Below are 16,493 nucleotides of genomic sequence, written 5' to 3' on the forward strand. Positions count from 1 at the left end.
TCTTAAGGGCTATGAGAAGTCTGTATAGGTTGCGTAGGGTGTTTTTGGCAAATAGCTCTCTTACTCTATTACATTAGTATAAAAGTAGTAATGTTGATGAGGGAAAAAAATTGAGGCTTGGGGAGATAACAACTTTATGATAGAATAGGGACTAGCTATTTTTCTCTACAAATATCCCCAGTATTTAGCATAATGTTTGGCACATATTAAACATTTAACAATTTTTTCAGTCATTCATGATACTAAAAATATTATTACCAAATAATTTTCTTTATGGAAATTAATTTTTAAATTTTATTTCTTATGTACGTATGCATGGCAAACCTAGAATTTATTTCTTTTCATGGTGAATAGAAGTCATGGAAGGAAAAAATCGATGAGAAAAGGTTGAGGACCCTCACCTTAAAGTGATGGTAAGGGTCAGGTACAGTCACAATGAGTAGAAGCTAGAATGGAAGGTTTGTATAGGAATAGAGAAGGGAAGGAAATAATTGCTTATTAAGCAAATGTGTCAGTTACTGTGCTAAGCACTGGATATCATTTGATTCTTACAACCCTGTGAGGTAGATATTACTATTATCTTACTTTTACAGATGAGGAAACAGAGGCAGACAGAAGTTAAGTGACTTACCTAGGATCACATGGCTAGTAAGCATCTCCGGTCTTCCTGCCTGCAATCCCAGAACTCTTAAGGTGCAGTGGGAGGCAAAAGGCCAGATTATGAGGGGCTCTGAATGCTACAATCAGAAGCAGGAATAACAGGATGAAGATGGGGATCATAGTCCTGAACCAAGCATCCACATATGGGGTGGAGTTAGTCACTTGTCTGATTTCCTTGCCTTCAGATTCCCTTCTCCGTTGGTATTCACGCCTTGCCAGGCAGACTGCCAGAAATGTAACACAATGACAGACAAATGAAAATTCAATCCTATCTTCTGACACTTGGCACTCTGTCAGGTACATTATTGATGGAATTTTATCCTCTGTTATCTCTAACTGTTTAGGTTTGATACCCACGTGAATCAGTCTCAAGGAGGGATGCTGACTTTTTCATTTTCCTATTTAACAGCTTGGGAGAAGGAGGAGAGAGCTCTTTGCTTAAAAAGTCATTTTCAGTGTCACATAGACTATGGTTTTCCTCTGTGTGGGGTGCTCGAGTTACCCTGGCCTCCTTACGCTGGCACTTTGCCTTACCAGATTCCTCATTTAGGAATTTGGCATTTGGCACGGTGGCAGCTGACCCAAGAGCCTCTTGCATCAGGGTTAGCCCTACATCTCATTGGATGTGTTGCATGGTAGCTCGTTCTAAAAGTTTTTCTCAAGAAAGGACTCTTTGTAATCTTGAAAGATGAGAGTGTGTATTAGCCAAACTGCTGTATCCTCCAAAGGAAGAATGCACAGAGGTCAGGTCATGTCCGATGGAGGATTTTCCTACACTGACTACTGGTAGTTAGCCAACTTCTGGTTAGTATAAAGAATCTGTTGGGGGAGGCTAGGCTTGTTCTATTTTAAAAATATTTTTCAAAACACAAAATATAAAATACAAAATTATTATTTTTAAAATATTTTTAATATTATATTATTTTTATTTTTAAAAAATATATCATATACTATATATATATATTATATATAATAGGACAGTATTCTTAACTCTGGACTTTTATCATATGGAGACATATGTCACAGGCCACAAGGAAAATCGAGTGAGAAAGCATGGGTGGATGGATACAGACTATATTCCTAGGCCTAGAAAAGTAAACCAAGGCAAATGCCTACCAGATGGACATTAATAAGATACATCAGCAGCAGCCTCATTTCTTTTGGATGGAGTATTATTGTTTTTGTAGTGCCTATAAATCTGGAGTAAGGTATGATACATTTCTAAGTCTAAGAATTCTTGTATTTGTTACCTTAGACAAACTGAGACCTGGAAAAGACCTTAGCTTAAAAACGCCAAAATCTCCCACCCTATCCTACACTACCCCCAGTTGGTGATCACAACACTTGTCATCAATGAGGAAATGTTGGGACTTGGGATTAATTATAAGCGTCTTTCTTGAGGGGGTCCTGATTTGTGGAATTTCAAATTTAGGAAATTCCAAATATTTGTTTGTTGTTTATTTTAATGGTATTTTATTTTTCCAAATGCATGCAAAGATAGTTTTCAACCTTCACTTTTGCAAAACCTTGTGTTCCAAATTTTTCTCCCTCTCCTTCCCCTTCTTCCCTCCCCAAGACAGCAAGCAATCTGATAAAGGTTAAATGTGTACAATTCTTCTAAACATAATTCCATATTTGTCATGCTGAGCAAAAAAAAAAATCAGATCAAAAGGAGGAAAAAAGCCACGAGAAAAAATGAGGGGGGGGGAAGCAAATAACAAAAAAAGGTGACAATAATATGTTTTGATCTGCATTCAGCCTCCCTAGTTCTCTCTCTGAATGTGGATGGTACTTTCTATGACAGGTCTATTGGAATTGCCTTGAATCACCTCAAAAAACTAAATATTTAAATACAAAATACAAAAGGACTTGTTAACCACAATTTTACTGAGTTTTAGTATTCCAAATTTTTAAAAGTTTTCTTTAATGCCCTTGTTTTTATACTAGAATGATCTCCTGATGAATACATCTTATATCATACCCAGGCCTTCTTTGTAATAAGCAAAAACAGTTACACAAAACTGATCCAAAAATGATGGCATCTGACAGCTTTTAAAGGCTTCTAGTCCCTGTTTCTCTGTGGAGAGGCAGGAGGTATGTGAAACTCTTATTTTAAAAAAAAAAGTATGTTTATGGACTTGGTTTTGTTTGCTTTTTTTGGACAGTTTTGCCCTGATTTAGAAGGGGAATCTCCTTCCCCACTCTCACTGTGAGAATGTTGGTGCTTCTGGCTTTCATCATCGTGTTTCACATCACCTCAGCAGCGCTGCTGTTCATCGCCACCATCGACAATGTAAGTATTTTCCCCCTGTGTTCCAATCTCACAACTATAGTCATAGAAACTAGAATCACAGACTCATAGAATTTAGACTCAGAAAAGAACTTGGAAACCTCCCCCTAAGTAAGAAATCTCTAGAGCTAGATGAAGGAAGCTAGAGGCTTTTGCAAGTGTGTACCAGTCTTTGGCTAAGCAGATAAGACTTGGTAGAATTACTTTGGAGAAAGGAACTTTCTCCCCCAGAAAGGGGGTCTTGGTATTTAAGGAGAACTGGCTGCTCACCCACCCTTGGTGTTCACCAGTCTCATCTGTGACTCCAAGAAGCTGTAACATGCATACTAGTCACACCCTAGTCTTGGCAGGTTGGCTAAGTTGGGTTGCGGGGTAATTGATAGGGCACAACTGCAGCCCTGAATTGGGATTTCTACCCCCCAAATATGTAAAGACTTCATCCCATAAAATGAGTGGATGAGAACAGTTTGTTCCCATAGCCACGGAGAGGGCTGAAGCGGATGCTGTGGAATGGTCAGAGCATTAGAGTTGCCCAGGTTATCTGCTGCATCCAAGGTCATCAGCCTGATTTTTGTCTTGCAGTGGACTTTTAATGACTCTAGAAGAGTGAAGGTGACAAATGTGTACAACTTTGCCTCTCTTAAATCCATTCACACGGGAGTTAAAGCATCGTGCTGTGATGCCATTTGTCATTCTTTGAAAATGAAGAACACATAACAACTGTAAATCATTCTGTCTAGCTCTTCATTTTTCCTTTTCCCTGGACAAAATTCCTATCCCTGGACATCCTGTTTCCCCACTCTTAGGGCAGGACTCTAAGTACCCTGTAAGGTGAATTTACATTTACATTCATGCTATAGTGATAAGAACTTTTAGGTCCCCAGAAATTTCAAGTCTGGGGGCAAGAACAGTTCATATTTATAAATGACTACATAGCACTTTCCTCAAAACAAACTTATCAGGTGGGATTATGGTTTTGTTGTTCAGTTATATCTGATCCCATTTGGGGTTTTCCTGGCAACCAAGTGGTTTGCCATGTCCTTTTCTAGCTCATTTTACATTTGAGGAAACAGAGGTAAATAAAATTAAGTGACTTGCTCAGAGTCACACAACTAGTAAGTGTCTTAGGACATATTTGAACTTAGGAAGATGAGTCTTCCTGACTCCACAATAGGCAAGAGTGAGGCAACTAGTATCATTGCTCCCATTGGGCAGGTGAGGCTCTAAGAGATAGAAACTGTACTAGACAAGCATCTGTCTCCTCTTGTTAGATATAGGCAGTGTACTAGGGGTAGAAAGACTGTAACTTGGATAAAAATTATGACAAATTCAGGTCTTGCTTCTGTCACTCACTGACAATGTGAGCCTCTGTATGATAAATACCAGGAATTTCTCAAACCTCTCTTTCTCTTGACTCCTAGAAAGACTGGGGAGAGCTCTTTCCTAAGTGTGCCTCTGTAGACAAGGATTTTGTCCTGACAGAATCAGCTATCCAGACTGCCAGGGGTAATGATGCCCCAAGGCCCTGGGAGCTGTGAAATGCTTAATCTTTCTTAGTTTTTACTTCTTCCTTTCTGATCTTCAAACAACCCATTTCTGGGATGTGTAGGGTAGCATGAACAACATCACCAATTAACATTCACAGAGGAGGTGGGGAACAGTACCAGCAAAGGACAAAGGCCTTTGACTTGCCTTAGGATGGCAACGTGTGGGCAGCCCTATGACGTCATCCCACAGGATGCCTTTTATTGCACATGAACCTTTTCCATTTTTCTGTTGTCTGTTGCAGGCCTGGTGGGTAGGAGAGGGATTTTTCACAGATATCTGGAGAGTATGTCGCAACAATTCTAATTGTACAGAAATTAATGACTCCCTTGATGGTGAGTATTATGCTGTTTCTTGTAATTATAATAACTGACATTGTATAGTGTCTGAATGTTTGTAAAGCCTTTTACATACATGATCCTGTGTGAGCTTTTCTCTGAGGGAGATTCTGCAGGTGTAAGTACACCCATTTTGAAGAGAAAGAAACAGGCTCATTAAGGTTAAGTTCCAGCTCCATGCCTTGGTAGTGGCCAACTCCTGAATCTGGAATGCATGCTTTTATCATCTCCTCTATCTTTGAGAATTCTTTTCTTTAGTTAAGACATAATTCATGCACCCTTATCTACACACACACACACACACACACACACACACATATCCTTTCCTGAATCTCTCCCCAAATACCTTGTATTTAGCCACTTGATATTTATTCTTCTTATATTTATTCTGTACATGTCCACGTGTCCCCATTGTCTCCTCTGCTAATTGATCTGCTCAAGATCAAACAGATAGATGACAGAGCAATGGCGTGTAAACACTGCAGATCATTTTATGTAGTTTTGTAGATGAAGAAATGGGACTGGCACAGCTAGTGTCAGAAGCAAGATTTGAATGCAGATCTTCCTGATTCCAAATCCAGCATTTTATATCTTCTTCCATGCTGCCTCTAAGTACTTTTTTTTTTGCTTCAATCATTTTTTTCAGTTATGACTACATTTGGGGTTTTCTTGGCAAAGATGTTGGAGTAGGTTACCATTTCCCTCACTAACTCATTTTACAGATGAGGAAACTGAGGTAAATAGAGTTAAGTCACTTAACCAAGATCATATTTATTTAACTAGCTAGTTAAATATCTGATGCCCAGCTTCAATGAAACTTCCTGACTTCCAATCTGATATGCTAACCATTGTGCCTTCTAGCTGCCCCATTTCTAAATACCTAATTAAAAAAAAACATTGTGTGTGGGGTGGTCTACATTGAAAAAGCTATTGTGTTTTATTTTCAGTTGTTTGACCTTTTTTTTCAACTGACATATTGGCCATTAGGCTAGCCTACCTTAGGTCTAGAAGGTGCCTGAAAGGACTTCAGCAGAATTCAAAAAGAGCTCTCTCTCATCAGATTCTCTCAATTTACACATGAGCAAACTGAGATCCAAGAGATTCAATGTCTTGGCTAAGAACACAATAACAGCAACTATCAGAGCCCTGATCTGAACTCAAATCTTGGACTTGGAAGCCCGTTTTCTTTACATTGTACCAATACTTCCTCTCTTTTGGAGCCTTTTTTTACTCTCTGTTATGTCACCTTCCCCAAATCATCACATAAGGAAGAACGTCTGTGTCTCAGACTTCTTTCTCTATACACACACTACTAAAAAACTACTGTGAGAAAGGAGGTACATACCAGCCATTTATCCTTTAGCATGGATAGTTCCTCTTCTAAGGATATTTACATTTTAAATCTGATTTCTTTTTGTGGACAGAAAACAAAGATCTGGGGGAGCAGGGAGCTGGCTGGTGATGGAAGGACCTTATGCTCCTGGAATATTGGCCTTCTTGGCTTTTCATTGCAGCTTTAATATTTTGTGATTCTTCATGAACAAAGAGGGAAAAATGGAGAATGTATAGCAAAAATGAATGAGATGGTTGGTGGGAAATTCAGAGTGAATCTGTTCCTGGGTCATTGTTGAAGGCTTGTTGTGTTGCCCTTTCTAAGAACATTTACTGAGGGAATTCAAGTACCTTATTTTGCACTTAAGCTTAATAAGAGCAGGACTGTAACCAGCTGGAGGAGAGCAAGTTGTGAGGTAATCTTTGTCTCTTTCCCAGATTACACTACTATTCAAGCCGTTCAAGCCAGCATGATCCTTTCCACCATCCTTTGCTGCATAGCTCTCTTTATCTTTGTGCTCCAACTCTTCCGCCTGAAGCAAGGAGAGAGATTTGTTCTAACTTCAATTATCCAGTTACTGTCATGTAAGTAAAACAATGGGTCACAAGAGAAATATAGTCAGTATTTCCAACCAAACACTTTCTATAAATCATAAAAATGGCAGAAAGGATGAGAGGTTGAAATTTATACATGACTGTGAAATCGATCTTCAGCAGGCTATCATGGGTTCCAATGAATAATGGTTATTGGGAGTCTGACAGAATAGCCTAAATTTTCTAGACCTTGATCCATTCCAAAAATGCAATTTATTCTGCCTTGTTTTTTTTTAAACTTTTTTTTTCATTGTAACAATTTTAATAACTATTATGTAAAAGACATTTTGCTAGGTATTAGGGATACACAGATTCAAAATAACATATGATCTGACCTCAAGTAGATTTGTAGTTACAAAAAAGGAATTAGATGGGTGCATAGATAAATATAATATAAGGAAGAATGTGATAAGGAAGAATGAGTAAAGGAGTCTAGAACTGAGAGATAATGTTTAGCTGAGAAACCAAGGAAGTCTTCGTGGAGAAGGCTTGATCTTGAAGGAAGAGAAAGATTTCAATAGAGGCACATGAATGGCTTGTATTTCTGACTTGGTGCATCCCATTACTGAAGCATGATTTAATTAGCTCAGCTAGCTAAATTCTATATGAGGGGTCCATAGATCTTCAAGGGGTCAATGGATAGATTTCAGGGAATAAAAGAACTTGGTTAGAAAAAAAATAGATTTTTTTCATTAACTTGTAGCTGAAATTTAGCATTTCCTTCATTTTCAGTTTCTAAATCAACATTATTCTAAGAAGGAATAAGCTTTCAAGACTAACAATGATACAGTGAATCCTTTTCCTATACCATGCTACAATTTTTAGCTCCAAGGCAGAAATAATTACATTCCTGTCTGAAAGCAATAGGTTGTCTTCAGTACAAGTCAATTTTCTGATTCAAGAGTCTTCTCAAAATGAAATATAATGAAGAAGTTTTATGTCCCCTTCTGGTGATGTTTCCCCGTCATTCTTTATAAATGTTTATTAAACCTTCCCCATGTGAAAAACTTACATCTATTTCTTATTTCCTCTTTGAATCCTTTCTCCTTGTCCAGAGTTCAGCATTCTGTGGTCACACTCCCTCAAATGTACTTTTAAATTCTCAATTCACTGAACTCCTGACCATGCCTACCCATTCTAACACTTTGGGTAAGATTAATTTCATTGGTTCTATATGCTCTAGCCATCGCTTAAAAATAGCCTAAACCTTGTAGCGTAAACCATACTTACTTCCCAGGGGCCTAATCTGTGGTCAAATTCACATCTATCATACTCTCTGGATAGCCCAGATGAATACCCTCCTAAGAATGAGGTTACTGAACTTTTTTGTCACTAATGGCAAAAAAGTGGAGAGCCTTGCTTGAGATCCCCTACAGGGGGGTAGATTCTTGATTAGTTTTTGAGATTCAACAAATCTCTATTTACTAAGTGCCTACTACAGTTAAGTACTACAGTATGGTTCAAGCTCTGACAATGTGTGTAAATAGGAGCTCCTCATACCAATGAAATTATAGGTTTAGATTCTCTTTAAGAATGTACAATACAGGGGCAGGTAGGTAGTGCAGTGAATAGAACACCAGCCCTAAAGTCAGAAGGACCTGAGTTCAAATCTGGCCATAGACACTGAACACTTCCTAACTGTGTGACCCTGGGCAAGTCACTTAACCCCAACTGCCTCAGGGGAAAAAATTGTACAAGACATGCATGATTCTAGGTGCTAAGGAAACAGAAATCATGAAAGACAGAACCATTGCCCTCAATGACCTAAATTCTAAATGGGAATATAATGTGTAGAAAGATGAATGATACAAAGTAAGAGTATGAGGGGACAAATGAGAGATTATATCATTATCTGATTATAGATTTGAATGAGGATGCTAATAATAGTCTAAGAAATATGAGGAGGGAGAGAACAATTTTAGCTGGGAGAATCTGGGAAGTTCACAAGGGCAGAAGTAATATCAGAATTGTCCAAAATATACAATGGGTAAGAAGAATGAATAAAATAAGGTGGAAAAGATAGGTTGGTTTGAAAGTCGTCAGAAGTCTGATCAATGTTGGCACCAATCACAATTGGCCTATATTCAGAGGATGGAGAATGAAGTATGCAACCCACCTCTTGGTAGAGAAGTTGTAAACTGCACATTGAGGTATATATTGTCAGGTATTGGCTTTGCTTAACTATTTCTTTGCATAAGAGAAGGAACCATTGGAGGGAGGGAGTCACTAGTAAATGACTGCAATGTTTAAAAAAAACATTTCTGTTTGAAAATGCAGAAGGAAGAGGAAGGGAAGGAAGGAAGGAAGGAAGGAAGGAAGGAAGGAAGGAAGGAAGGAAGGAAGGAAGGAAGGGAAGGGAGAAAGGACTCAGATTGTGAAAAGGTTTATATTTTGTCCTAGAAGCAATAGGGAGCTATTGAAGATATGCTTACCTCTGTTTCTCATGAAATTTTTCCAGTGGTCATAAATCACCACACCAAAACTATTGATAAATAGGACTAGGGAATGAGATGCGTTTTTCATTTGGTTGTAGAGCATAAATTTCTTTTTCATCAATTTATTTTCCTTCTTTGTTTTTCCCCCCACAGGCCTTTGTGTCATGATTGCTGCATCCATTTACACAAACCAATATGAAGAAATCCATAAGGACAAAAAGTTTTATGAAGATATAACTCAAGGGAAATACGGCTATTCCTTCATCTTGGCCTGGATTGCATTTGCCTTTACTTTGATCAGTGGCATAATGTACCTAATACTGAGAAAGCGTAAATAAAACCCCGGGAGCTAACTTTCCATCACTATAGTAGAAAACCCAAATTTCAATAACCAATTTGTATATAATCTTTTTTTCTTTTTGGTTTTGTAGTAAAAATATTGTTTTCTTTGAAAAGTGAAAGAAAAAAAGGAAAAAAAAGTTTTGCATCCTTGGTATCTGATAGAAAGACTATGAAAAGGAACAGGCAGTATTCTGGAACACTTGGCCACCCAAGAGATTGAATGAGACAAAGCTAACAATCTGATTTCCTCAGCATGATGTTTCTTAACCCGACTGTGCCTGTGACTGGATGCAATCAGATACTAACAAACCCCTTTCCTTTCCTCATCCGACAGGGCTCATGTACAGTATATATGACAAGTCAATGCTGTCTTTTTCTCTGACAAGGTTCTTGTCCTCATATGACTTGGTACGGGCCATAGAGGTAGAAAGCAGAATCAGAGAGGTTAGGGAGAAAGCAGCAACAGCAGCAACAACAAAAACCAAAGAATGAAGGCCAGATGACACCTTTAGCCCTCATAGTCATAGTAGAAATTTGCAAAGGCCAGTGTTGGTTGGGTTGTCGTGTGTGTATGTGTGTGTGTGTGTGTGTGTGTGTGTGTGGTTGCCAACCATTAGGTTCAAGTTGGTCCTGTGGTGGCTTGTGAATTTGTACAGTAAAATGCAATGGCTCTTGCTGGGAAAACCACTTGCTTTGAAAAAAGTCAGCCTTGATTTCTGCAGACCCTTGAGTGAGGATTCTCTCATTTTCATGCTAGTTGTGCAAAGCAGTCTCAAGAACTTACCAACAATGTCATCACCTTAGCAAGTGGGGATGAGGGAGCGGAATAGCTTTCAGGTGAGAACCAGTGGGCAGCTGGCTAGTCCAGCTTCCCTCCCCCAACCCTTGGCCATCCTAACTCCAAATGTCAACTCAACAGCTCAGCAGGAGCTTGCTTTCTCTTAACTTCCTCAGTTTGGGCCTGAAGGGCCTTTTTTTGGGGGCCTTTTTTTTGGGCCTTCCTTTGGAAGCTTTCTGAATTCATTTATCTTCCCCATCCTTGGTCCCCCAGAGGAAATAGCATCCAAGGCTGATGTGATTGAAAGGACCTCTTCAAAGATGGAGATGGAGCACCTGAAGCATTGCTCCCTCTACTGGTCATCTATGAGAGGAACAGGCACCTTCCTGACTAACTCCCTCTGGAAAGTTATTCCAAAAAAGCCTTCCACCATGATGTGTTGTACGAGTCCAAACCCTCATAGAGCCAAGGGTTGGAAGCTTCCCTTCCCTTCTCATCTCACCTCTCTCCCCCACTCCCATCCCTGGGTGGCTAATTAAGAAAATGATAAGTTTGGTACCTCCCTTGGGATCCCTGCCTGATCTGCCCTGTGGCAAGCATCTTGAACAGCTAAAAAATTATCAGTGGAAGATAAGAGGAAAAAAAGCAGCAGGTTGCCCAAATCCAGGAGCTGGACATCATTCCCTAAATAGCATACGACCAGCTGTCCTTCAGTCTCCTCAGTGGATAAATCCAGAGACTCTGCGTATTTTTAAATGCTACTGCACATATTTAGATGAGCCTAAATATAGTTGCCTTTGACTCACTCCAATGGCATTTAGTAAGCCTCGTACTGTATTTGATGCACACATATAATACTTTACATGATCTTCCATTGAAGATTTCGTGTTCTTGATAACAGATGAGTAGGTTAGTGGCAGGGGTGGGGTGGGGGTTGTTTTGTTTTGGGGTTTTTAATATTTATATATAAATGTTAGTTTTGTGGTGTGACTTAAGACACCAGGAAACCCCCAAATGAGCCTAGGCCTTTACCTGTGTGGCAATTTCCTTTTTTTTCTTTTTTTAAGAAGGTGTGTATATGTATCCACATATATGTGTGTGTGTGTGGATGTCTGTGTGCCTGTGTATGTGCATTTCTCTCTTACTCAGGACTTGAGAGGAGGTGTTTTTCTAACCTCACCACATTCTGACATTGGTCTGTCTCGTTACACCATATATGTTATTTAAATGTAGCTTTTTGTAGTTTTCATTTTGCTCAATGTAATGGTGATCTCTACACAGTCAGACCGACACAGAAGGAGGTAGGAAAAGAATAGCTTAGCTGTCCGTACACCTCACATTTGGGCAGGAATGGGACCCTATCTCACTAAATTACTCAAGGGAAAGGAGTAAAATCATAGTGGACTTAACAGCTGCCCAGCTGTCCGATGGCAGGAGAATCACAGCTTTTGTAGTTGGAAGAATGTTGTTTGTAGATGGATTTATTGACTTATGCAAGGATTCATGTGGGAAAATAAGGCTAAAGGACTCACGAAGCTTTCTTAGGGTTACAAATGGCATCTCTATAATAGGGAGTTGAAATAGTTTTTTAGTGGGGTATTAAACATCTTAAATACAATCTGAAAATTACTGGGTGTATTTAGTACTCTGTGGATATTCACATAGATATAGAATGGCAAGTTCCTTGAGATAGGAAGCAAACTTTCCCCAAAATGCAATGATTGACATTTGTGAGGGTTAGAAAAAGGCAATAGTATTAAAAGTGAGGAATTTGACTCACCTGTGATATGAAGATAAAAGGAAGGGGGGGGGAAATGAGAAAATAGAAAATAAAATGTTCCACTGAGCAGGATTGGTGATTATTCCTTGATATTAATTACCAAATTATTCTTATCAACTCAAATAGAAAACTAGAGCCAACCCTGAAGGAACTATGAATTTTGTTAGCTGTTGAAACTCCAGTATGAAACTCCACAATTTGCCTGTGACTTAATAGAAAATTAATAAGGAATTGGTTGAAAAACACAGTGGTTAAGTGGCTTTTCTAGAGACATATCTTGTCACAGAAAGGATCTGACTTTAGGCCCAGCATTCTAACCACGACGCCAGAGTGTCTCTATAAAGTGAATATTAGGACCAACAAAACAAAAACTTCTATTATGATAAAAATCAAGTTTGAGAAAATAAGATTTGTGCATTGTATAATCCTTTTTAGGAATTACTGTAACTCTATTTTTTAGAAGTGACCAGATGGAGACCAGCAGCTGATTTTTTAAAATCTGCATTAAGCCACTGTGAGTTTCCCCCCTTCTTTTGAAATAGCTTAATAAATTTCTAAATTATTCGCCGGAGTAGGTCAATGTACATAGGTATTCAACAATGGAAAGATCTGAGATGCCTTGTAAACATCAACATATCTTCATGCTATAGGATTGCTGTTTCACGCAGGTACACATACCCTAATAGAGAGAGAGAACTCCCATGATATGGGATAATAACTCCAGAATTAGCTGAATGACGAGATTTTTTTTGACACCCAAGTTCCTGTTTGCTTATGCTGTTTTAAACACACAATAGTCTAGATTTAAGATGGATAATAATTAAAACTGCCTGGATGGGGATCACTAAACTAATTCACAATAATGGTTACTTAAAAAGAACAAGTTGTAAAATTTTGTATATTGGGGGTGATGGTGATGTGGGAAGTGCTGGGGCTAAAAGCATAGGGGCTTAATTAGATGATTAGTGTCAGAACAAATGTGATTTTAGAATTAGCTAGGTTCTTTCTACTTAATGTGCCTTTTAAAATATTCCATTTTCTATGTTTTATATAATCTGAAGCTATACATGAAAATAAAGTTTAAACAATGTGGTCAAGAACAAAAGACTAATATCTACCTATGGTAAGAATGTCTTAGGGGGAGGAGGGTGATTAAAAATGCCGTGAACCATTAATATAGTTGTTCTTGTTTGGTTCTGTCCAACTCTCTGTGATCCTACTTGGGGTTTTCTTGACAAAAATACTAGAGTGGTTTGCCATTTTTTTTTCTAAAGCTCATCTCACAGACAAGGAAACTGAGGCAAATAGGGTTGACTAACTTGTGCAGGGTCACGCATCTTGTGTCTGAAACAATATTTGAACTCAGAAAAAAATTAGTTTTCCATTTTCTCCAGGTCCAGCACTTTATCCACCGTGCCAACTAGCTGCCATTATTAATATTTAAGCCATAGTTATTTATGGGACCCCATTAGAATAAAATTGTTATATATAAGCCTGCAATAGGACACCATTACCAGTTAGAAAGAGAAACATAGTTTTAAAAAATGGAGGGTGGCAGGGGGATAGGGAAAACCTGAAACTAATAAATGACACTAAATAATGTAAAAGTGAATTTATATGGCATTGGGTTAACCAGAAATTTCCTCCTTTTTTTTTTTTTTGAGGCAATTGGGGTTAAGTGACTTACCCAGGGTCACTCAGCTAGGAATTTGAGCTCAAATCTTCCTGACTTCAGGGCTGGTGCTCTATTCACTACACTACCTCGCTGCCTCCCAGAAATTTCTAATAACTGGTACATCAGAAAAATATACTTTCATTTAAATTCAACTGTACAAGTTCAGCAAAAATTAAAACTAATAATTAAATTGCTTTCTACCTCACTTGAAGAGCTAAAGATTAGAGATAAAAATCTATAATCACACTTTTGTGTGAAGCCCTTTCAAAAGTATTTTCCCCCCTTAAACATCACTTCTTCTGTTAATAAATATTTACCTGTTTTGTTTTCTTCTCTAACAAAGATTTCTGCCTCCTCCTTGAAAAACAAAACAAAACAAAAAGGCTTGACAAAGTCTAAAGAAAACAAAATTTACATTTATCTAAAATAGTTATGGCAACCATTTTAGAGCCAACTGCTTTCTGTTATGAACTTCCTTCTTTTAAAGAGACCACTTTAAGATACCACACTGCATTATGGGGGTAATTTAAGGAATTTTCAAGGATAATTTGGGCTACATTTGTTTGTTTGTTTGTTTTTTTCTTTATGCTGACTTTCAAACCCAACCCTATGTAAGATATACATCTCTACCAAAACCCTGCTATACTTTGGCATTGTCATCCAGTTGTATATGTAAGGAGTATGTGTTTCCATATAAAATATTTATGATATGTACCTCCACATGGTTTGTCTAAATGAAGCCTGAAGGAGGCATTGCTAGTTATGATCTGAGGCCTGGACCATTCTTGATTAGAATGAGAAGAGAACCATCTTGAGAGCAATCCATCACAGAACATTGCCAGACTGGTTGCTCATTTCCCCTAGTCCTCTAAAAGGGATTAGCAATTATGACTATTATCCTGGGATTCTCCAGAAATAGGCCATTAAGCTTTGAACTTTTGTCAGGGATGATTCAACTTAGCTCAACAGACATTTATTAAACATAACTGTGCAAGGCTCTGGCAGATTCTTGGGAAATCATAAATGGGATGACACAGAGCCTGATTTCAAAATTTGAGAATATAGATCTGGATCAAAACATAGGGTCTTTTTAGTCATTTTCTTAGAATAATTCCAAGTTAACTTTCAATAATAGTTGGACCAATTCACAACTTCACCAACAGCATAGTAAGGTCCCAATATTCCTCCAACATTTGTCATTTTTGTTTTTTGTCATCTTTGCCAGACTAGTGGATCTAAGTTAGAATCAAAGGGTTGTTTTGATTTGCACTTTTATTATTATTACTTTGGAGCAGTTCTCTTAACATGATGCCTTTTAATAAACACTAATCATGTGACTATATTAGCATATGATATATAAATTAAGCATTTTTGCTTTTTTATAAAATGGTATATTTTTCTATAAGAATAACTTAATAACAACGAGACAATGCATAATAAAAAAAATCTAACCTCTTATTCTTAGATTCTGGGGAAGTCTCCCAGATACACTATTAACAGATTTAGACAAGGAGTCTTTAATCTGGGGCCCAGAGATAGCTGAAGAATCTGTGGATATATTTCAGGGAGGTCTATAAATTGGATGGGGAGAGAATGACATCTGTATTTTATATAATTATTTTATGCATTTAAAAAGATTATTTTGAGGACACCAGATTAACAAAATTGTCTATGACATAAAAATGGTTAAGAACTCTGGTCTCAGCATGGGAATTTTAGGAAACATACAACTTAAGTACTCTCTTGAGCAAAGGAGTGTAACAACATGGCTATTGTATGATGATTCACTCATACTTCCTATAGGGCTGATCATCTGTTATGGTGGCAGAAACCCTGAAGTCAAGATCATCCATTGTTTCGGAGCCTGAAACTCAGGATCCAGTATACACTGGAATTTGGGAGAATTGGTGCTTCCCCATCATGGTTTTGATAGCAATGATTGATCTTGCCTAAGTCATCACAAGGAAAGGAAGAATTCATAGAATTGGCATCCAGCTTGAGCCAGTAGCTTACCACCATCACACATCTCCACAGGTTTTCCCCTCTAATCTTGACTACCATTGATTTCATTGTTATGTCATGATACTTTCTCTTTCCATCTACTAATCCACCAGAAAGTAGCTGCTGTCTTGGCATAAATGAAAACACTTTGATTTCTTCAGGTTAAATGATTTGTCTAAGATCACATACAACTATTAGATACATAAGGTGGGATTCAAGTTCCAGAGTTCTTGAATCTAAATTCAGTTCCCTATCTGTTGGGCCATGTTGCCTTTCTAACAGAAAGAGACATCACAGCATATACTTATATTCCTTCCTTGAGTCCACTGACGCTTTGTGCAAAACTGATAGACTCCCACATTTGATTTCTACTTCTTCTACTAGGGAAGTAGTTTGGGGGCAGTAAAAGACTTGGAAATCATTGAATCCTACCTCACATTTTGCTGATTAGGAAACTGAGACAAAAAGATGCTAAGTTATGGAAATATGTTTTCCATCACTGCACATGTATAATCTATATCAAATTTCCTATCTTCTCAATGGAGGAAGGGTGGAGAGAATTTGGAACTCAAAAAAATAAAAAATAAAATGTTCAAAATTGTTTTTACATATAATTGGGGAAAAATAAAATATTAAGATAAAAAATTTAAAAATAACATAAAAAAGAGAGAAGTCAAATTGACTTGCCCAGAGTATATAGCTGGTAAACATCTGAGGAAGGAT

The 16,493-nt window shown here is 37.9% G+C and overlaps 1 protein-coding gene across 2 annotated transcripts in view; it reads left to right on the forward strand.

Annotated features, from left to right (window-relative positions):
• Positions 1-13,269, forward strand: part of EMP2 (epithelial membrane protein 2) — a 50,585-nt gene extending 37,316 nt beyond the window's left edge. For both annotated transcript variants that reach the window (XM_031944682.1, XM_003761707.3), the window contains exons 2-5: positions 2,826-2,953; positions 4,740-4,830; positions 6,604-6,750; positions 9,348-13,269. In XM_031944682.1, the coding sequence (XP_031800542.1) occupies positions 2,876-2,953; positions 4,740-4,830; positions 6,604-6,750; positions 9,348-9,532 (501 nt within the window). In that variant the 5' untranslated portion in view covers positions 2,826-2,875 and the 3' untranslated portion in view covers positions 9,533-13,269. The remainder of the gene's footprint in view (positions 1-2,825; positions 2,954-4,739; positions 4,831-6,603; positions 6,751-9,347) is intronic.
• Positions 13,270-16,493: the final 3,224 nt, after the last annotated feature.

The sequence above is a fragment of the Sarcophilus harrisii genome, chromosome 1 (genome assembly GCF_902635505.1).
Source record: "Sarcophilus harrisii chromosome 1, mSarHar1.11, whole genome shotgun sequence".
NCBI classification, from domain to species: Eukaryota; Metazoa; Chordata; class Mammalia; order Dasyuromorphia; family Dasyuridae; genus Sarcophilus; species Sarcophilus harrisii.